The sequence below is a fragment of the Pempheris klunzingeri genome, chromosome 22 (assembly GCF_042242105.1).
Source record: "Pempheris klunzingeri isolate RE-2024b chromosome 22, fPemKlu1.hap1, whole genome shotgun sequence".
In the NCBI taxonomy this organism is placed as follows: Eukaryota; Metazoa; Chordata; class Actinopteri; order Acropomatiformes; family Pempheridae; genus Pempheris; species Pempheris klunzingeri.
Window position 1 is genome coordinate 3,972,815 of NC_092033.1, and position 21,551 is coordinate 3,994,365.

General features: G+C 39.9%; 1 protein-coding gene across 1 annotated transcript in view; it reads left to right on the forward strand.

Annotated features, from left to right (window-relative positions):
- The window catches only part of LOC139221563 (copine-8), a 72,950-nt gene that overhangs the window by 21,776 nt on the left and 29,623 nt on the right, over positions 1–21,551 (forward strand). The window contains exons 3-6 of the mRNA XM_070853470.1: positions 2,240–2,286; positions 3,743–3,846; positions 8,005–8,044; positions 13,170–13,246. Of these exons, the coding sequence (XP_070709571.1) occupies positions 2,240–2,286; positions 3,743–3,846; positions 8,005–8,044; positions 13,170–13,246 (268 nt within the window). The remainder of the gene's footprint in view (positions 1–2,239; positions 2,287–3,742; positions 3,847–8,004; positions 8,045–13,169; positions 13,247–21,551) is intronic.

Genomic DNA, 21,551 nt, shown 5'->3' on the forward strand with positions numbered 1-21,551 from the left:
AAATTCACCTCTTTTGTGATGCAGTGCGATTCAATGTGATTTAAGGCTGTGTAAAAGAATATATTGCTAAGGAATTCAGTATGGTACAGTGAGTTTGTTTTTCTTTCTTTGGATATTTTTAAGCAAACAGCAAATATTACCTTAACAAATTAACTAAAAAACATTTTTACTTTACATATTTGTTATGGAAAACAAACGCACAACATCAGCTTAATCACAAATCACCTAATTTTACAAAACATTTATTTACTTTTAAAACATATTTATTCATAGTCGAGACCTTAACCTTTAATGTTTCTGCTGGTTAGAATATTTGAACATTAGTGAAAAGTGTCCCAACGAAGCCCGGCCTCCCCTACAATCAATATGGTGGTGAAGATAACAGAAATGGACAATCGTAACATATTGGGTAGGGGTTAGGTCACATACACACATGATGGCACACATGATCCCCTCCAGGCTTACTCCTGGTGGAGATAAGAAATCAAATTTTACCGACACAAAGATATTAGAAACGGTGCATCAGGAGTGCATCACAAATGGTATCTGGTCTGAACTTCATTAATCTTGGAATTCACTTAATGAACTGTTGCACCGATGTAAATTGGTTAATCTTGCCCTCTCTACAAGAAAGTGAAAACGCATATATCTGAAGGACAGGGCAATGCAGGGTAGAAAATGAAGTCATAGTCACTGTCAAAGATAATATTTGTCACCTTAAGTTGTGTTACCCTAACCTGAACTATCACAACTAAATTCTTAACCCTAAATTCAACCTAATTCTAACCTTAACTTTAAACAGGGCAACTACAAGTCCTTAAATAGTCTGAAAATACCTTTAAATTCACATTTACATATACAAGGTCTTAAGAAGAATAAAGTAGTTTTGAATTCTGTTTGGGAAGCTTTGAAAAATATATTAATGTCTCTGTGGCAGTTCGGCTACATTGAACATATAACTTCAGCAAACATTAAGGATCAAAATCATTAAGGGCAAATCATTTTTCACTTTAATTTAATGTATTGCAACAAGTTTTCTTTAAATGAACTTACTTTTGAACTGACAGCATATGTATTCACACATGAAACTGTTATCAAAGCCCTGTTAAAACCAAGTCCTCAACCCCAACCAGGCAAATTGTCCTCGCAATGCAGGAACATTATCACGAAGATGGTTTTAAACCAGAATTCATTCTTATAACTATACAAAACACACATACATGCACACACACACACAAACTGTCTTGGCAAAACATAGTATGTCAGCACATTTACAGTAGCATGGCATAGAAATGACTCAAGATGATGATGATGACAGTGATGAACAAGATGACGAGGGTGACAGTGATTAACATGACGACGAGGAGGAAGAAGCTCAGGCTTTACCCATACATTTAGGCATGCTCTTGTGCTGAGTAGCACTTGTGATTATGCTGAGCATGGCGACTCCGGTCTCCTGATATGAACCAGCCTGACAGGGGAAAAGAGCAAGGAGGTAAAGGAAGGAGGGAAAAAAAGAACGTCTGAGACACTGGAAATATAGAGATACCTTGGATCTGTCACTTGCTGGTAAAAATACATTTAAGATGTAAAGAGCAGTGATCCAAAAAGAAAAGTCTCTCCGGCACAAATGGAAAAAAGACATAAAGCCCTTCCATACATAAGCTGCACGAATGCAAATTTTCTGTTCTATTATTGTTTTACATCCCTCTGTTCCCCAAAATATCACCTGTCTGTCTCTATCAGACCCCAAAAGAAATATCTTGAGTGTCTCTGTGGGTGTGTGTACGTGCACATTTCCTATCCACTTATTTGAAAAGAACATCAAAGAAATGAAGTGTATTATGACTGAGCTCAGTAATTTGCCTTTTAGTGAATTGTCTTGTTTTGTGAAATTGCATAATGGTCTGAAATGATGTCTTTCACCGCCCGAGGACGGTAAAATAATATATGTTTGGGCTTCATGAATAAAACAGGTGCTTTGATGTAGTTTTGTGAAGTCTAAATCATGCATTTATGGTTTATTATTCATATTCTGAGAGAACCAATTCATAGCGTAACATTTGAGGTTGTTTTAGGAGAATAATGTTCTTACACACGAGTTCAAAAATATGATCATGCAGAAATATATTGAAGATGTTTTGAGGCAAATATCTGGACAACTACAGTGGGATTTAGCATGTTAACTTAGTCATCTCTATTGCTATATTATCATGTTCTGTGTCTCTGTTCTTCACAGTTTGTGTTCTGTACACACAAGGCATGGGCAACAAGGAGTGGAGAGAGGTAAGAGCTAAAAAGAGAGTGTGTATAACGTTGTGTCATCAATCTTCAAGCTGTACTTTGAGCTAAATGCTAATATTACCATGCTATCAAGCTGACAGTGGCAATGCTAACATGATGATGTTTAGCAAGCATGATGTTAACAAACCACAACTTAAAGGATGACTTCTGAATATTTAAGCATGGGCCTTTTTATTTCTTTATTTATTTATTCATTGTTACAAATCTTGGGTTCGAAATGACTAGTCAGTACAAAAACCTTCACCTTCAAGTGGTCCAGTAGATCTCCTCAGCCAGCAGCGGCTAACAGGCTGCAGAAGTGCTACAATGGCGCCTGTCAATGTACATCTACTAAAAACTGACAGGCTCTGACCGTTACTTGGAGTGTCTGACATTATGGATCAGCTCCCTACAGAGATAGACTTACTGTATGAGATAGACCGTTAGAAAGCTTCCTTCAAAGCTTCCAAAATATGTACAAATGAGTATGAAAATACCAAAGTTATCTTTTAGCTGTTATTTTTGCAGACGTTAAAGCGAAATATTGGATAAATCCAAATGTAGAGCTGATGATGGCACTAGACAATTCACTCCGAAAGGAATATGAATGTCTGTATCAAATGTCATTACATTCAATCTAATAATTGTAATAATTGTTGAGATATTTCTATCTGGACCAATGTGGTGGACAGACAGCCATTGTTATGCTACTAGCATGGCTAAAGAAATAATGGACATGATCAAATCAAATCACAAGAGGAATATATTGGAGCTTCCAATCAAGTGTTTCCACTATATAGAATAAAATGTAGATATATCGTCTATGTTGATGTATCTTCTGTACATACAGTACAGTACTCATGCAATCTTACTAATTACTCGAAATACACAAAAAATCAATTTTATCAATAAACCTTAACCAGCTATGAGATAATTGTCGACACTTGTACCGTGCAACTTGTTTGTTAGCATGAATGCACTCAGGTATGACTGTTGTGCAATCACCTGTGTGTTTCCCAGTAATGAATATTCATGAATGTAAATGAGGGGGCAAATCTTGCAGCCTCAATCATTGGCAGTTATTCATAGTTCTGAGTAGCCCGTCATCTGCATGCATTATTAATAGGTTAAGTTAAATGCCAAACTGGGCCCTACTTGACCCCCATTGACTTGATACTTCAGCTGCTCTGCATTTATTACTCTAAAGCTGTGCGTCATCTTCTGTAACCAGCGTCTCCCCTGATGTGCCTACCGAGGAAAAAACTGCTGTGATAAGTCATTCAAATGTGTCACTGCAACTTCATAAAGTGCTTGTACAAACTGTGATTTGATTGATGTCAAAGTTTCATGTGTAGATTTGGCTCATTACTCTCTTTTGTGGAAGTATATTGGAGGAAAGATGGTTTGCCTCACAATTCAGATATTCTTATCTGCCTTTTGTCTTCCCTTCTTTGTCTAGTTTGGGAGAACAGAGGTGATTGACAACACGCTGAATCCAGACTTTGTGCGGAAATTTATTTTGGACTACTTTTTTGAAGAGAGACAGAACCTAAGATTTGACTTGTAAGTAATGTCTACACCTGTGTGTGTGTGTGTGTGTGTGTGTGTGTGTGTGTGTGTGTGTGTGTGTGTTCATATTTCATGGGATTAGTGACAAATATGGCTGTTTTTTTATCTGTACAGTGTGGTTGGCACACAACACAATTTCTTTCTCTAATTTACTCCCAATTTATGTAAATTGAGGTTAAGGTTAAGTGAATTGCACAATTCATGTGCCACTTAATTAATATTCATTCAAGCCACCTAATGGCTTATCACAAAACAATTACAGGAACAAGCGCCTAATTTGATACAAAAACTGTGTGAATACAGTTGTACTAATTCTTTCCACTATCAGTCATCATAATTTAATTTTAGTATTTTAATGTTAGTTTGAAATTTTGAAAGCTGTTTTCAGAGAATGTTCTGTTTAGTCCCACCAAGTTTTTTTTTTTCCACAAGTTGAATAAATTTGATAAATAAATAAATACCAGACGGTGGCTTATCGCTCAGACATTCAGTTAAATATTTGACTGGGACAGCTTCATTTGTTTAGATACATTGGTTTGCTTTTTGCATTGGCTGATAGCAACTGTAAAAGTAGTGCTGGTATTCATTAAAAATTATTTTATATATTATTTGGTACATTTTAGAATTGGCATGCCTACCACTAAGTACATCCTCCAAATTATCCACAAAATAAATGTAATAAAAGTTTTCACATATTGATCCTGAGCTGGAAGGAAATGAAGCATTTTTTAAACCATATCCTGCTTTGCCTGTTTGTACTAAGGGCTAAAAAAAAAAAAAGAAGCTTTCGTGCATCTATGTTGCTTTGCATACAGAAGAGGCTTGAGGTGCTGTCTGTAGGAGTTTATTAAGGCACCAGACTGCCTGTAGGTGAGGGGATTTTCTTTTTCAATTTGCTCTCAGATTCCATTACTCATTGAATTACAGAGGGGATTTCAGCAGCTTTATTTTATTAGATGGAGACTAATTATGTTATAATCTATGAACTGGGGAGCTATGCCGATAACCCAAGTGGGATCTAAAAGTTAGACTCTTTGAAGAGGCACGTGTCGTGTGTGCTTGTGTATGTCTTCGCCTTTAAGATGGAGAAAGTGAGAGAAAGAGCAAGACAGAGAACATAGTTTGTGTGTGTGTGGGTGGAGGTATGTCTATATTTGTGCATAGGGATTTCTGTATTCCTATTTTTCACACTTGTATTAGCATTGGACCTGGTCTAATTTCAGTAATAGTGTATGCACTGAGATCAGTGAATCACACTGTGAGCCCTGTTCCTAAGGAAAAAGAAGCTCTGTGTTTATCCACACATGCAGTAGTGCTTCAGAGTCTCAGCTGGTCGCTCTGTCACAGTACATATTCGTATTGTCATCTCACAAGAGTCGTGTCACAGGGCCACGTGGACGGACTCTCCCCGAGACACAGGCAAAACCTCTGTGTGTGTGTGTGTGTGTGTGTGTGTGTGTGTGTGTGTGTCCTGTGTGCCTTCCCACACACTGTGTGCGGCCACGATGACAATGTTGCGCGGGCGCACTCGTTTATGGCTGTGTGTGCGGTTTAGCGGCGGTAACCATAGCAACCGGGGTTCCAGGGGATGGTGGGTGTGATATAGGAGTGGACAGATTTCCTTCAGGGAAAGAGAAGCATTTAACCTTTCATATCTACTCTGCCCGCTCTAGTTGTGAATCTCGCCATGTTATGACCCAGTATATATTATCACACACAAGTGGACTCACAAGTGTGTAAACCTCGTCCTCTTTTTTCCTTGAAATGCTCAAATGCAGACCATGTAGTGTTTTGTTGTATAACTTTACTACCTTGAGTTAGTTTGAGTTCTTTAACTGCTCATTTGCTTAGTTTGCTGTATGAATACATGCATCTGTACTTACTGTCCCTTGAGTGGTTTTCTGAGTGGAGCTGAGCATCTGAGGAACAAAACAGCACCCTGGCCTTTTGTGGGTCTGCCTGTGTGTGTGTGTGTGTGTGTGTGCTGATGCGGGTACCATTCAGTGTGTGCATCACTGTGAGAGAAACATGCATGTGTTTGCATGTGCACATGTGTGCGTGGACTAAGCGCCCTGCTCCTCGCCAGTCTAACGGCAGTAGATAGCTGGCGCTGCCGGCCTGCGGAGGATAACACAGTCTGAGATGATAGCAGATGAAGGAATGTTTCCACCCTCAGGCCCATGAAGATGGGATCTGTGTGAATGAAACCGTAACAGAGCAGAGGTTATGAAATACTACAATATGTCCTCTGAATATGAATTAGGAGACTGCTCTGTGCAGTCGACCTCTCTGCCTGTCTGTAACTCCTGTACTTAAGGGATGTTCTTTAGTGACCCTTTACTTTTCATTTGTGGTTCATAGTGAAATATCTTGACAACTATGTGATGGATTGGCATGACATTTGCTACATATGTTTGAGTTCCCCAGAGGAGGAATCACCTTGACTTTGGTGATCCTCTAATTCTCCCTCTAGTGTCACCATGAGGTTGTTTTTATTATGTATGTATTTCAACTATTGGAGTAATTGGTATGAAGTCAGTCATAATCCCCAGAGGATGAATTGTAAAAGCTATGATCCACAACCGTATATCTACTGTAAAGTCATCATCAATCAGTTTACTGATCAGAGCGTCAGTAGTTTGGTCCCTGGCTCCCTCAGTCTGCATGCTGAAGTGTCCCTGGGCAAAACACTGAACCCCTGTGTTTCATTGTGTCTGTGTGAGAATGATTAGCTTCCTCCTGATTTAAGTCAGTGCACTGAAATACACATCAATAGTGTAAGTCGATACACACACTGAAATCGATTCAGTGTGTCAATGGTGGATGAATGGGTTAGGGTTAGGGCAGCCCATTTACCAGATTTATGTTTTGCTCTAATTAGCATGGGAATTCCAATCATGCTAATGTGTGCTTGTGCTCAGGCTAACAAAGCTGCTAGCATGGCTTCTGACTCTTTCTTCTTCACATGGAGGTCAAAGGTCAACGTGAGTTGAAGGCTCATTATTTATTTATTTATTTATTAGTTGACAATTTTAAGCACTCAGCTTTAATCAGTTGCAGTGAATCCACCTCTTTTTGTATAGACAAATAAATTATTTAGTTCACTGCACTTTTAATCATGTAACAGTGTGAATGTCTTGTTTTCTTTGAATTCATGTTGTTCTATATGTGAATGTCCTCGGCCTGCTTGATGTAGATAATTGATGTATACATAAAGGTCTCATTTTCTCATGTTTTAATTGTCACATATGTACTATAACCAGCTGCCACCCTGTCTAAATAAAGGTTAGATAAAGCAAATACATAAAATGAATTAGACCTACAGTACATCACTCCTAGTCAGCATGGACACACTTGTTGGCACATTTCTTCTCAAGAGGATGAAGTTAGAAGTTAGTGTTAGAGACACTTTGAAAGGCTGAAAAAGTCATAGACACAAGACATGAGTACATTTAGTAATCTTGAATACTCAGTCGTGCTTCAAATTCTAATCCTAATTACTCGAAGTGCAACACACACACACACACACACACACACACACACACACACACAATTGCTCCTCATTTCTCTCTCAAAACATTACCCAGCAAAGGGCAATCTGTTTTTAGTGGTGGGTGAAATGACCTGAGCTGTGAAACGACCTCAGATTGCTGAGTGAATGGCTCGTCTGATTGCTTCACATTCTTTAGAGTAGCCTCTGCACTGGAGGGGCCATTTCTGGACAGATTTGTCTCTCTGAAAGTACTGTATCTATTAGAGACCTGCCGGTGGAACGGAAGAAGTGTGAGTAATATTCAAACCTACACCGAAAAATGGTGTGATGGAAACACAAAGGAGAAAAGACACTTATTTACTCAATGGAAAACTATTTCTCAGTTTCTCTCTATTTCTCTCCCATACACAAACACAATCGTACGTATGACTGCCAATTAGTCCATTTAGTGTCACTTTAATGGAGGGTGCCTGTGAGCCTGTGATGCTGGGAAGTGAAAGACCCGGAGCCTCTGGTGAGATTGTCGGTGACAAGCTGTTTGGCCCCATTACCGATTTACTCTGTCTGTAATCCCTGCCGAGTTCCCAGCTGAGCTCCCGTCACCCTCCATCGCTCTCTAATGCACTAACTCACTCACTCTCTTTTCCTTTTATCTCTAGGTATGATGTCGACTCGAAGAGCGCCAACTTGTCAAAACACGTGAGTGCCAAAACTCGAATACGTGTGTTTTCGTGTGCACATTGATGCACGAGTGTTTGCATATATTTTAGTCTCTGCACAAGTTTGCTGGTTGTGTGTTCTGTGGGCCTGAGTGAGTGTTTGTGTGAGCATGATTGCTGTCCTTGTCATTACCTCCCACTAGCCTCATTTCAGCCACAGAACAGTAATCTGGCCACTACAATGAGTGTGTTTATCATCTACTGTAATAGCACATTCCCTGAATGGCCTGTAGTTCATTTAGAAATTAAATAAACACGGATTTCCCCTGTCCACCCTGCTTTTTTTGCATTGATACCAGTGATTACCATAATGGTAATTAAGAGCAACAATGTGATATCTTGGTATTTGCAGGCCAACAATCATAGTTGTGTTCTGCCCACGCCTACTATGGGAATTGCAGTTCAAAATACAACTCATACCTCTGCAAAGGTTTTTCTTTGTAATGTTTAGAGCAACTAATGAGCCATTAAAGCCAGTTTTTTTTCACCACAAGTGTGTAATTTAAAAAGATGGATTGACATTTTGGGAAAATACATTTGTACACTTACACTGTTGAGATTTAGATGAGAAGATCAATACCCGTCTCATATCTGCCCTGTAAATATGAAGCCAGTTAGCATAGCTTAGCATTTAAGCAAGGAAACAGTGGAAAACAGCTAGAGTGGATCTGTCCAGTCCAGTGCTAATGTAGTTTGCTGGTGGTGGTAGCTTCATACTTGGGTCTGGTTAACGGTGACACTGTTTTAATGCAATTATAAGGGAAGTAACTCTTTATTTAGGCACCTTTCATCCATTCACTGAGCCAAGCAGTGTATGTGTATCCTAAAGGTGTCTGCAATCACGTGTGCAAATACTTGTTTTGATGAAATCTGACACGTTTGAGCAGGTGTTTGTTGTGGTAACGGCCAACACTGATCTGGACTGTCCCTGTCCAAATACAGTGAAGTCATAGCAACAATAAAAATGATAGAGGGCTATAAAACACAGTAAAACTTTTCCACGCATAAACTCTGGCCCTTATCTCAAAATTTGCATTTTTGACTTCAGTTTCCATAATGGCCTGCAGTTCTATTCAGCAGTTTTTGGCCACAACTTTAAAACAGTTGCTACAACTGCTTCTCACAGGACTGCATTTCAGAGGCTTTAGTGGGCTCAGTAACGAGACGACCTAAGGCATCCATTGGAACCAACCGTGCCATGCTAGCTTGTTGGGAAGGGGGCCAAGTAACGCGCCAACGTCAGGCTTAATTTTGAGGGAAAAACTAGCAAGGGTCCCTTGACCTCTCACCTCAACATGCCTGAATGAAAGTGTACCCACTAGTCTCTCCTTTACAGACAAGCCCATGTCATGCCAATCCCATGCAGTTTTGGAAAGAAAAGCATGCAGCTTTTTGCATGCAGTATAAAAATGTTATTTTTGACTTTTCTAATAGTGTATTTCAATATTTGGCATACTTGGCTCCCTCAACAGTTTTGGAATTCCATGAATTGGTTATGGTTGGAAAGTCTGTGGATTCAATGAGCTCATTTGTAAGATTGTGAGAAAAGATTTTCAGTGGCTATCCTATCCAGCTAATGGGGTGCTACTTTTTGACGGTGTGCATCAGTGGAAAAAAAAAAAAACTTCCACTCGCTTGACTTTTGTGTCCCAGTCTGCCTCTGAACAGATTAGCACAAAGCAACTGTGGCTTTGCCCCGAGGCAACACACTCCAGCCTTTGGCTCTTATCAGTGTTTGCTCAACAGTGTCCGGCCCAACTGGTCCGCCTACATAGTCACATAGTCACATGACTTCCTCAGATGCGTCATTCGTGTCATAAACAAATGGAAAGAGGTGGGGGATTATTGGAAACAGTAGAAGGTGGAAAACTTGTACCTCAAGGCTTAAAAGAACAGTATGATATATTTGAGCATGTTTCAATCCAAATCTCTACATAATCACCTGTTTTGCTATAAAAGTCTATTAAATGGAGGAGTGTTTTCTTTATAGTTTACAGAATTGAACATGATTTGCAATGACAGAGCAGCACTGTTGTGTGTCTAAGGATGATAATAATGTAACAGTGCTAATGTCCGTCTGACTTCTGACTGATAAAGCAATATTTGAGCTGAAGTGAATGACCTTGTGAAACATACACTCTCCTGCTGCATTATGCTGCTGCTTTAATTATGTATTTTCTACTTGAATTTAGCAAAAAATTAATGCCTGAGTAATGCTTGCTTATCAATGGGCATCTGGTTGGGACTGGACTATACTTCCTCTGCACTATGCCAACAGATTGAAATTAGGAAAAATATATTTATATTTATTTTTCTCTGGCATTTTTTCATTGAGCCAAAATCTCCAGATCTTTCTTGCTGCTCATAGATGTGACATGTGATGGCAGTATTATGGCACCTTTAGCTCATAAATCATGATGACAAGTTGTGTTATCATTGTCATGTGTTACCTACCTCCAGCAATAATTTATTATGAACTTTTCTTTTGCATCAGTTTTCAGAGATGCTGAATGAAAGCCATCAAATGCATTGCTGGCATTTATTTGTCAGCAGCTGTATGAAACTGTGTGTTGATGAATTGAAAACTACAGTGAGAAACACTCTCAGCCCCTCAGAAGCAACTTTAGTCCCTTTCAGTTTCCCTTCAGGATTTTTCTATACTCATTTCATATCACTTTGTTGTCTCTTCAGATGCAGTCCATTCCTCTTCTGCTTTGCTTATCTCTCTCGCTATGGCATTTTATCACTTTTTTTTCATTACTGGACCCTCTTCTCTCACTTTTTAGACTCTATCGCTCCATTTCCATGAGGGATGGGGGCTAACATGGGAGCTGAAGGCTCCAGGCAAACCTGGGAACCGGGTGAAAGCGAGTGTTGAATATAGAGGGACCGATTGAGAGGGTGGGGGAGAAAAAATGACGTGAATTTCTGCTCTGAGCTTCTAAATGTGGTATCCATCAGACAACATAAAACCACCTTATTACATCATCTTTTATAAAGTTTTATAATTTGCTAATAAATAAAAATGGTTAAGCATCATTTATCATCCTTATATAAGTTTAAGCCTCATATAAGTTTATCATCCAGTTGGAAACGACTTTTTAACTTTAAAATCACACTTTAAATCTCTAGCAAGACCCTCTAATGGACTAATCCATTTCTTATTAACATGTATAAGTAACAGGACAGTTGATTGCTTATTACAAAATGTGAAACTGATCTATGGAGCATTGGCATAGTACTATTAAGCAGTAAAGAAATACTTCAGCGTTTTGGGAAATTCAGTTATTCGCTCTCTTGTCAAGAGTTATATTAGAACAAACTACTTAACAATGTTTGTACAGTAAATTTGAAGCAGCCAGCTAGTTTCACTTGGCACAAAGGCTGGAAAAGGAGAAACGGATGGCCTGACTCTGTGTGAAAGCAATAAAATCCACGTAGCAGCACAGTTAGATGAGAATACCACTCTAATGTCTGTCTGTTGAACATGGAGAATGTCAGCTTAGCTTAGCTTGGCTTAGTGTAGAGACTTGAAGCAGGCCAGCTAGTCTGGCTCATTCTGAAGGTAACTAAATTCCTCTGTCTGACACGTACACGTACATGTAAAACCATAGCTGAAACTTGTTCTTTTTAGTCTTCATTTTTCATTTGAATTTAAACAAAGGAATTATATTCCAAAAACATCTGCATTTTAAGATATTGCCATACAAACTGCCTCCACAAAGAGCATGCTCAGTAAATTGAACTGGCAGCTGTGGTGTCCTTGAATTAATGGCCAGAATTTATCAGGGCTATGGAAAGAATAATTTATAAAAAACAGAAAGGATAAAAGAAATTTCTAATATGATAAAGATTTTTCTAATATTTCAGTTGATCTAAAAATTGAGCATAAAACAAGAGATACGTTACCAGTTTCTGCTCTGCTACATAATAATAATGATAATAATGTTTTTCAATCGCTATAACCATCTGCTCACGCTCCCTCTGAACTTCTCCTCCACTGTGGATCACAGTCTTATCTATCAAACTAATTTTTCTGGAACATGACTGAATGGCGCTACACCCACACAACCGTGTTTTGTCACATAGATCTTTTTTTAGCCTACGCTTTTTTTTTTTCTTTTAGCTTTTTTAGCTTTTTAGCCATTAGTTGTACACAGCCAGTTCTCTGACAGACCTCACGCTGGCCAGTCGCAGTTGCTAGGTGATTCATGACTTTACTGCACAGTCTCTACATCTCAGACAGTGGAAAATATCATGAAATCATTCAGAGGCATTATTACAGCACCTATTGTGGCCAAAACAAATTAGTTTATGGGAAATTAAAGTCATATGAATGTATGTATGCAACACAGATTAGATAAATGAACTAGACAGGTCAACATAGAGCTGGGTAGATGGACAGAGATACAGACAGAATAATAGAAGAGGCTAATCAATGGAGCAAAGAGAATCCATTATGTTAGTGCTGCTTGAAGCTGCTTCAGTCAGATATTAGAGACAATGTCCAACGATGACAGGCGGTCTCAGCAGCGTGCCCCCTGGTGATAGCGATCGAGATGTTTCTGTAATAGCTTCCTTACATTTAGAGAAAAGGGATCTGAAACAGTTTGCGAGTTACAGTATTTGTGTTTCATACTTGGCTCGTCTTTTAAAGACATATTTTACACTAAGATGTAAGATGATTGTTGCCATTGTTTCATCCCGACAGACAATATTTATAAATCCCACTTTGCCATGCAAGCACATTTATTTAGTCAGACTGATACACGTGCTTTTTGTGTATGCTTTTCTCCATTTTCCTGGTTTTCTGTCGGGGAAATTTAATTTACCAGGAAGGTGGCATGGGAGCAGAGTGAGGCAGGTGTGAGGGCTGGTGAGAGGAAGGCTCAATCTACTTGCTAATATTATCTGTCAGTGGGGAACGTGGAGGTATTTGAAATGGTTTGGCGCTGTAGGGCTGTGCTCTGCAGAGAAGTCGTTTCTTTACGGCTGTGAGTAATTTTATGTCAGTCTAGAGTTGAATTTTGAATTTTTTTGTGTGTTTTTGCCAGAACAGAAAAGGGGATGATTTTAAAACTCTCTCTCTCCCACTAACTCTGCAGGATTTTCTGGGCCAGGCCTACTGTACTCTCGGAGAAGTGGTGGGATCATTGGGCAGTCGCTTGGAAAAAGCTCTTGGGTGAGTAGGTGTTCCCACAGCTGGGAGTGTGCTGATATTTCAGTAATTTATCACAGCAATTTTGATGGTCACAGGAAAACTCAGTAGGACCAGGCATTTCTTGTGGGAGTTGCTCCACTAAAGCTCACTAAATAACACATTATATTCCATAAAGATAGAGATGTAAGAACAACTATTTGGGCTAGAACTACTTGTTGGCCAGGAGCAGAGACTTCCTGAACTGTTGTTGTCACCGTGAGGCTGCCAGGCAACCAGCAGAGTCTTGTCTTCATTATGAGGTTGCCAGCCAAGTCATATATACATAATGTATCTCCCCCTAAAACTAGGACTTCACATTTCTGTTTTTAATGAAATCTACAATACTTGCTCAGGGATTATGTGAAGTTTGCATTCACTCTCCTAATTGGCAGTGTGTCTCACCACCTCTAAGACTGATACAGTAACTGGCTATCTGTACAGAAAATGGATAACAAGCCAGTATATCTATGAGCAAAGCACTGAAATCCTTTAAGTCAAATAAGCTACAGTTACAGTTCAGTGGATGGAAATGTTCCTCCTGTATTTGGTGTCAGGCGCAGAGCTTTAGCGCTGTGAGCTATGTGTGGACTTACTCTGTAGAGAAGAATACCTGCTGCTTGGTAATTAGGGTGACTCAAGCTGCATCAAGGGTGCATTTCTGACTTCTGTTTCTGGGGAAACTAAGCTGAGGAACAGTGCATAACCACAGTCTTTTAATGATCACACACACGAACACTCCCACACACTCGAGGATATTCACGCACATTGATCATTTTCATCAGGCTTGTTAGGCAGCCTGTCCTCTGCAGCGACACATATAGATTTTAATATCTGTATCTGTTTGTGTGTATTTATAATACGTGCGTTTGATGTGAGCCACATTATGCTTGCTGTTGTTGTACCAGTTGTCAGAGGCACGACATGTGCAGGTTTACAAAGTGTTCGCTGTGTACAGGAAGTTATTTGAAGTCACAAGCGAAAACGATGTCAGCTAAGAATCAGCAGTACATAACAGCTTAAATTAGCTTCCAGCCTTTAACCTTCTGGATATCTTCATGTCTACACTCACCTTTTTTTGAGTTTACTCTCAATAATATAACATGTATCACACGTTAAGATCAGTGCTGTCAGAGCGACTTGTAGACGTGAATGATGCATCTTTCCAATCAGGAGAAAAAGAAGCTTTTGGCTGCGAAGCGTATTATCCATCCATTCTTCATCCACAGGGAACAGACACATTTACATAAACCAGACAATGATGAGTCAGGCCCTTCGTCTTTAATTTGTCATTGCTGATGTACACGAGTGCATGCTGTTTGAGAGTCACTGCTTAGATTAATGGCAGATGCATCAGATGGTTTCTCAACACACTGACAGCAAAACAAATCATCATCTTGTGCAAACATATATTCAGGATTTTAGTAAGGTCAGTATTTGTGAATGTTAATGCACCAATGTCAGCATTTAAAACATAGTTTTTGCATTAAAATCAGGTGGACCTAAGTTGATTGACACCGTCTTCAATTCACTTTAAACCATTGTGCTCCAGCTACCCCAGCTGTCAGCACTGCCCCTCTGGGCTTCTTTAAAACACAGTTAGTGTTAAGGAAAGTGATCCGCAGAGCAGCACCAACGATAAAGATATCCTTTCTGACAGGGAGCTCTTTTCACTTTTTGTTTTTAAAGATCTCCTTGCCTCTATTTTAGTGACATTTTGCAGGTGAACCACGTCTCTGAAGTGCTGCTGGCCCAAATCTTTCTGCCACAGTGGTACAACACTGACACTCTCTCAGCAGATATTTTACAAAACACAGAGGGAAGCTGTGATGCAGCGAACATCGCCCATTCTGTGTCTCACATTAAAAAGCAGTGTAGGCATGCTTAAGTATTAGCTTGCACTGTGCTGCTGTGTTAAAATATCATTATTATTAACAGGTAGTTAATATTAAAATACTTGGATCAAGATCAGCATCATTAGGAGCCCTAATTAGGATACATCATCATCTACTTTTATCCACAGTGCTGCTCTTTTAGCCTCCTCTTACTCACATATTTTCTGTCTCTCATGGTTGAAGCCCACTTGGCTACCTTGCAGTTGTGTCCTTTTAATCCAATTTGCTTGTTCATTTGAAGCCTTGATGAGCCTTGAGATCTAAAACCGGGGGTGTTGGCATCCCTTCACTGAACATTGTCGACAACCTGGCAACCTGGATGTGCGTGTTTGTGTGCTTTTGTGTGTTTGCGAGCTCCGCTATTGCTTTTCTTTTCAAAGCAACACTGTCATCCACTTGAGCAGCAATCGCCATGGTGATTGCAGTGGCAGGTTTCCCGCTGAGAGAGAGAGAGAGAGAGAGAGAGAGAGAGAGAGAGAGAGAGAGAGAGAGAGAGAGAGAGAGAGAGAGAGAGAGAGAGAGAGAGAGAGAGAGAGAGAGAGAGAGAGAGAGAGAGAGAGAGAGAGAGAGAGAGAGAGAGAGAGAGAGAGAGAGAGAGAGAGAGAGAGAGAGAACCTGATCACATACAGTATGTGTGTGTGCACATTCTTATAATGCGCCATGGACCCCTCCAAAGTGCAAAACGATGTTGTCTACTCCGAAGTGCTACTCAAGAAACCCCTCCCTTCACTACACACACACACACACACACACACACACAGTGCACACATACTTGTAGTCATTAGGTAATGGTGACACTGATGGCTAAACCACCACTGCTTCATGGTGCTACGGTTCAATTCTGAGGACGGTTCATCAGGAACACGTGTCAAAGCCACAAGTCAGAAATAGTTTATCGCCAAGGAATTTGCTTTGGCCTGCTTGGTGCATACAATAAACACAGAAAGTCAAGAAACAGAAAAGTATAAATTAGAAATATGTTTACAAAACAAAACTCTAATGAAATAAAATGTGTATAAATGATCTGTTTTTAAGGCTGTTTAAAAGATGTGGGCAGGAATGTGTGAAATATTGACCAGAGAATAAAAGTTTAACATTATGACATGTAGAAGATATAATTACTGTACCAGCTTCAAAGTGCTACCACAATTTTTTTTTTACATGTGGATCCCATTACCAAATGTTTTATCAAATATAGAGCATGTCCACAGCTTCACACTCTAATCATTTTGCTTATGTATGAATGTCTGTGTTTGTCTCTGTGTATGTGTGTGTGTGTGTGTGTGTGAGAGTATGTAAGACCTTGTCAGTCACGCACCTGCAGTCTGACACGACAGGGGAATCTTTAACAATTTTAGTGAGTGCTAATTACAGCTAATTAGATTGTTCAATCAGACTCCAGTGGACATTCAGGAGTGTGTGTGTTTGTGTGTGTTTGAGAGAGAAAGCGACGGAGCAACCAGCAACACAAAGCAAAACAATGAGAGGTGATACATGTCTCCTGGCTGACCAACAGCGTGTGTGTGTGCGTGTGTGTGTGCAACATGCAGTGAAGCTCAGTTGGACTTTAAACCTAAATGTATTTAACCTCATCATCCTTCACAAATGTTCTATAAGTAACTAACAATAGTTAAATATGAGTTCATCACGCTGCTTGTTGAAGCTAATAAATTCCATTAGGGCTCCTTTTGACTTTTTACCTTCAGAAATGCATGAAGGTGTTATTCTGACTCACTGTTTGGTTAGATTTGCATGAGAGCACTCAGGGCTAGTGAAGACCACCTGAGTCATTATGCAGACTATTTGCATTTTATTACATTTTCACTTGAAGTACTGATGATGGTGTTCATTTTGAGGGGCTCTTGAATATTCAGTTTTTCTTTTTCTGTTCTATCACAATATTCTCTTCCCTGTCCTTCTCAACTCTCCATATTTATCTCTCTCACACTAACCACCCTCCTTTGTTTCCGCAAAAACACAATCTTTCAGTGCTTCTGTGTGTGCAGGGTCAGAAAGAAGCGCTGGTCAACTATGGACGCGCCTAGTGGGCTACAGTTTTAGAAACAAGTCAGCCAAAGGGCACACACACACAAAGGCTGCTAGCTGTGAATACAACCCTGATTGTTGGAACTTGCAAAGGGAGGACAAAGACACGCTACTATCTGCCTGTGGTGTGACATGGACTTGATTTGCCAATGTTCCTTTTGTGAGGGAGAATTATGAGTTCCCTCCTCAGGGCCAAGAATTGATGGTTCTCTTATGGTTTTCTAATTATTATTGCTATCTCATTCAGGTGCTCTAACTTCATTGGGAATGAATAACAATGACATGTGTGTAAGATGTATGTGAGCCCTTGTTTGTGCATGCGTGTTACACTGCAGCCCATTAGTGGTCCAGACTTAATTACCCGTCTCTCGCCCAACGCTGATTGCAAATCCATGTGTCTTGATTAGAGGATTCACTGCGTTTCCTCTCTCTTTCTCTCTCACACTCACACTCACACACGCAGGGAGAAAGACAGAGATATTCCTGAATCACTTCTCAACTTTGGAGTGCTTGTCTGTGTCATGAATAAACTAAAAAGAGGAAAGCAATTTACCTGAGACTTAGAGTGAGCTCGAATGAAATTTTCCATTCTTAAGCATCTTCAAAAAACTGTTTTTATTGAAAATACACAATAAATTCATTCACTCCACAACTAAAGAACCAATTTCCTGGCTTCTTTCACATCTCGGATTATGTTTTTGCTCTCTATTGTAGAGTGATAAATAATATTGCTATACGCCAGCGTTTGTTTTCAGCAAATAACTAAAACACTGATTGCAGCATGTTTCCATTGCTCATGTGTCATTTTCTTTTCAGACGTAGAAAATGTTTCCTAGAGGCAGTTTGCAAATACACACACACAAAGCAGTGCTGAGTGACGTGAATTTGTGTTAAGGATTGTGCTTTGAGCCGGTCCTTCTTGTCTTTACCACACGCCTGAATGCATGTGTATGTAAGGACAAACTGTGAGATACATTATTCATCCAGCTACTCTGCAGTCCTGTCGATCGCCACCCACGTTTCATTTCTAGGCTGATCTCTCAGCCAGAATAACGACCGTGGAGCGAGAGCAAGCATTTGAGGTAATAACGAGTTGAGGAATCCCATTCGATACCCCAACGTGGGGGCCCCAGTTCGGCAGGGGTTGTCATGGCGACACTGATTCTGGGCGCTTGTCTGGGGTGGGTGTGTTTGTGCGTCTTTAACCCTTTCTCCCTGCATATTGTTGCACTGACATGACAGGATTTAGAGTGAGAAACAATAGGAAAGAGACAGAGAGTTTTACTAAAGTCCTTATTGTGCTTCTAAACAGCTGTTCTGCCATCATGGTGGCATGAGAAGGCTCAGACATGAGGTAGAGACACAGACAGCTGACTTTAAAGTTCTTTTTTTTTTAAGTGGTGGTATCAAATCCTTTACCTGCTGTAAGTTAAAGTCTTACGTGTAAGAACAGCAAGTATATTTTATCAGCTGATGTGGTTTCGTGTGTAAAATCCTGAACTTCAAAGTATCTTGTCACTGCCACAGTCATGTGAATGTAGTGGAGTCAAAGGTATTTATTAGAGTATAACATTGCATAAAACAACGTGTCTTAATGATCTTGAACTGACACTTTGCTGATCTGAACTAGCATTAAGTTTAGCTGTGATGAAGGTTGATGATCTTAAGCCGTTATGGCTGGCACACTGATAACCCACACAGCTTGTTATTTTTAATTGGCTCTACCTTTTTGTGTCCACTTTGTGCTTTGACACTCATCGCGCTGCGTGTCAACAACTGTTTTCGCTGCTCATGTTTAACGCTGCCACTGTTGAACCGCAGACCAAAGAGTAAAAGCAGGAGAGCTCGTAAAAGAGATCCTCACTGAAAGGTGAATAACAGGAGTGTGAGAGGGCTGCTAAATGAAAAAAGCTCCTCTTTATTACAGTTTGGACACAAATCAGGCAAAGCACATTACTCTAAAACGTTACTCTAAAGCTTTGTTTTCTTTTTTTTAGTGTCCTTCTCATTCAGCCCTGCATCTCACACATCACTTTAACTTGTGATTTCACTCGATATTCCTGTGGTTCATTGGTTTTGCATGTGCAGTACGTGTACAGTAACAGTAAGCTACAAGCCATGGAAAATATTCTCAGGTATTTAGTTGGGGTCCTTTGGGTTTCTGTGGTTCTTCAGTGGAAATCTTGACTGGGAGTGCTAGAGGACACATCACAGAGAACCTGTGGTATGTTTAATGACATAAATACTAGATGCTGGTGCATCAATAATATCTCCTAGAGGAAGCATATCTGCTTTGCCAATTTGTATTGATTTTTTGCTTTTCCCTCCTCGTAACCACCTCTTGTAATGCCAGTGCCGTCTGGAAAGGGCTTTCTGCAATTTCTCCTAAGAGCGATATATTAGGTGAATGTTGTTGGTCAGGTTTTGGTACAATTTATTGGACTGAAGAGTGGTATGCTGCTTTTTATCCTGAAATCCACCCCAAGAGCCACATGTAGCGCACAAGAAATCAAAGAGGCTGAAAAGGCAGAAAATTGCAGTCACAGAAGCAAGTGGCTACAGTAGATCTCTGTAATGGAAAACTATAATTGTATTTGATGTTATAAGCAGGTGAATAAGGTCTGCCTCGCTTTCTCTCTTTCTGGCTTTTTCTCACCATCTCACTGTTAATTAGTCTCAGTCAGTCCTCCTCTGAACATGTTTTACTGGTTCACTCAAATCCTCTGACCCCACCTCCCTGTGCTGTCTGGAAATGAAAAGAAATAAGAAAGACATAAAAAGAGAGAAAATCTCCTCTCTCCCCAAGGGGCTGTTTTAGCTTTTCTTCCCATCGTCGGATTTCTGAGAAAAGGGTATTGCTTTTGCAAGTTAAAAAAGAAATCAAAAAAATTCTGTCAGCTCTTCAGGATAAAGGTTCATCAGTTCCATGATCTATTTCATTTCAAGTCTGCCAGGCACTTACCCTCAGTTCCTCGAGCTGGAGTAAAAGGAGGCTTGAATTACATTCACACAGAGGTCCTCGACCCCAATTCTGGGCTGTCTAAATGACTGCCTGAGTCAATTTCTGCCAGCTGGGTCTCAGAGCGGAGCTCATCAGACAACAGCTTTGTCAGATTGCAAGACCTCTCAAAAGTTATGTCATTATGTCGTCCTGCTCTTCCTCCTAAGTGTGGCTAGCTTCCTTTGACCACTAACTGTGGTCTGTGGTGGAGACCAATCCAGAGCTAAAACAAGAGCAAATGTGTGACTTACATTTGACACTTTCAACTCAAAATAATACTAATGTTGCTGTGTGTTTACATATTAGCCACTGTGTGCTAACACATTAGCCACATTAATTTTACAAACAACAGCCAAAAGTAAATTAAGCCAGGTTTAAAGAAAACAAAAACAAAATGCAGGAAATTATTTCTACTAAATACATGAACAATATAATAAGCTTTTTGTTTATGCATGTTGGTGTGGCTATAGAGGAGAGGATGAATGAAGGTTAACTGTCTGCCCTTCTCTTCTTCCTAACGGACTTAAAGAAACATTCACAGTTTAGTCAGTGAAATTAGTCAGGTCTAAGTGTGTGTTTGTATGGGAGGAGGAGGCGTTGCAATTGATGTCACAGAATTCACCAACAAGACCGTTATGTTTATTCAGAGAAAATGCTTACACATACACACCCACACACACACATGCATCGCCCATCCCACCTGTCACCACCTATCCCCACCTTTACCACAGCTACAACTGCTCACTTAGTGAAACACATCTAAACACACCCCCATAAACACACCACTACAGTCAACTTGAGCACAGTCATACTCACACCCACGTACAAACAGACACATTTTGGCACACACATAAACATAAACACCTCATGCTCAACAGTGTTGCTTTTGTGGCTTGGAAATATTTGTAGGTAGAGTCGAGTAGTAAAACTTTTCCATGAGGTTTGTTCCTGACCAGAATCTAAACTGGGCTGTGCTCAGACATTTCCAGGAAGAATTACTTCGTAATGTGCTTTCATGTTTAAAGGGTTTCACGTTTTTAATCAGAGCCCCAGTTTTACATATTTGGGGTTTGAAATGACTGGTGGGTGCAAAACGTTTTGGAATTGGCCTCTCATCAACAGCCAAGAAAAAACAGGCTTTAATGTCTGTAATGCAATTCTTCAGGTCAATAGCATCTAATCAATGTATGTCCACTAAAAGGATTTGCTTTTGCCACTGACAGGCTCAGATTATTATTTGAGGTTTCTAACAATATTACAGAAAGGATCCGTACAGAGACAGACCTGCAAGATCCTTTTTGCTTAAGACATGGCCATTGTATCACACTATTCAAACCCACCAGACTCC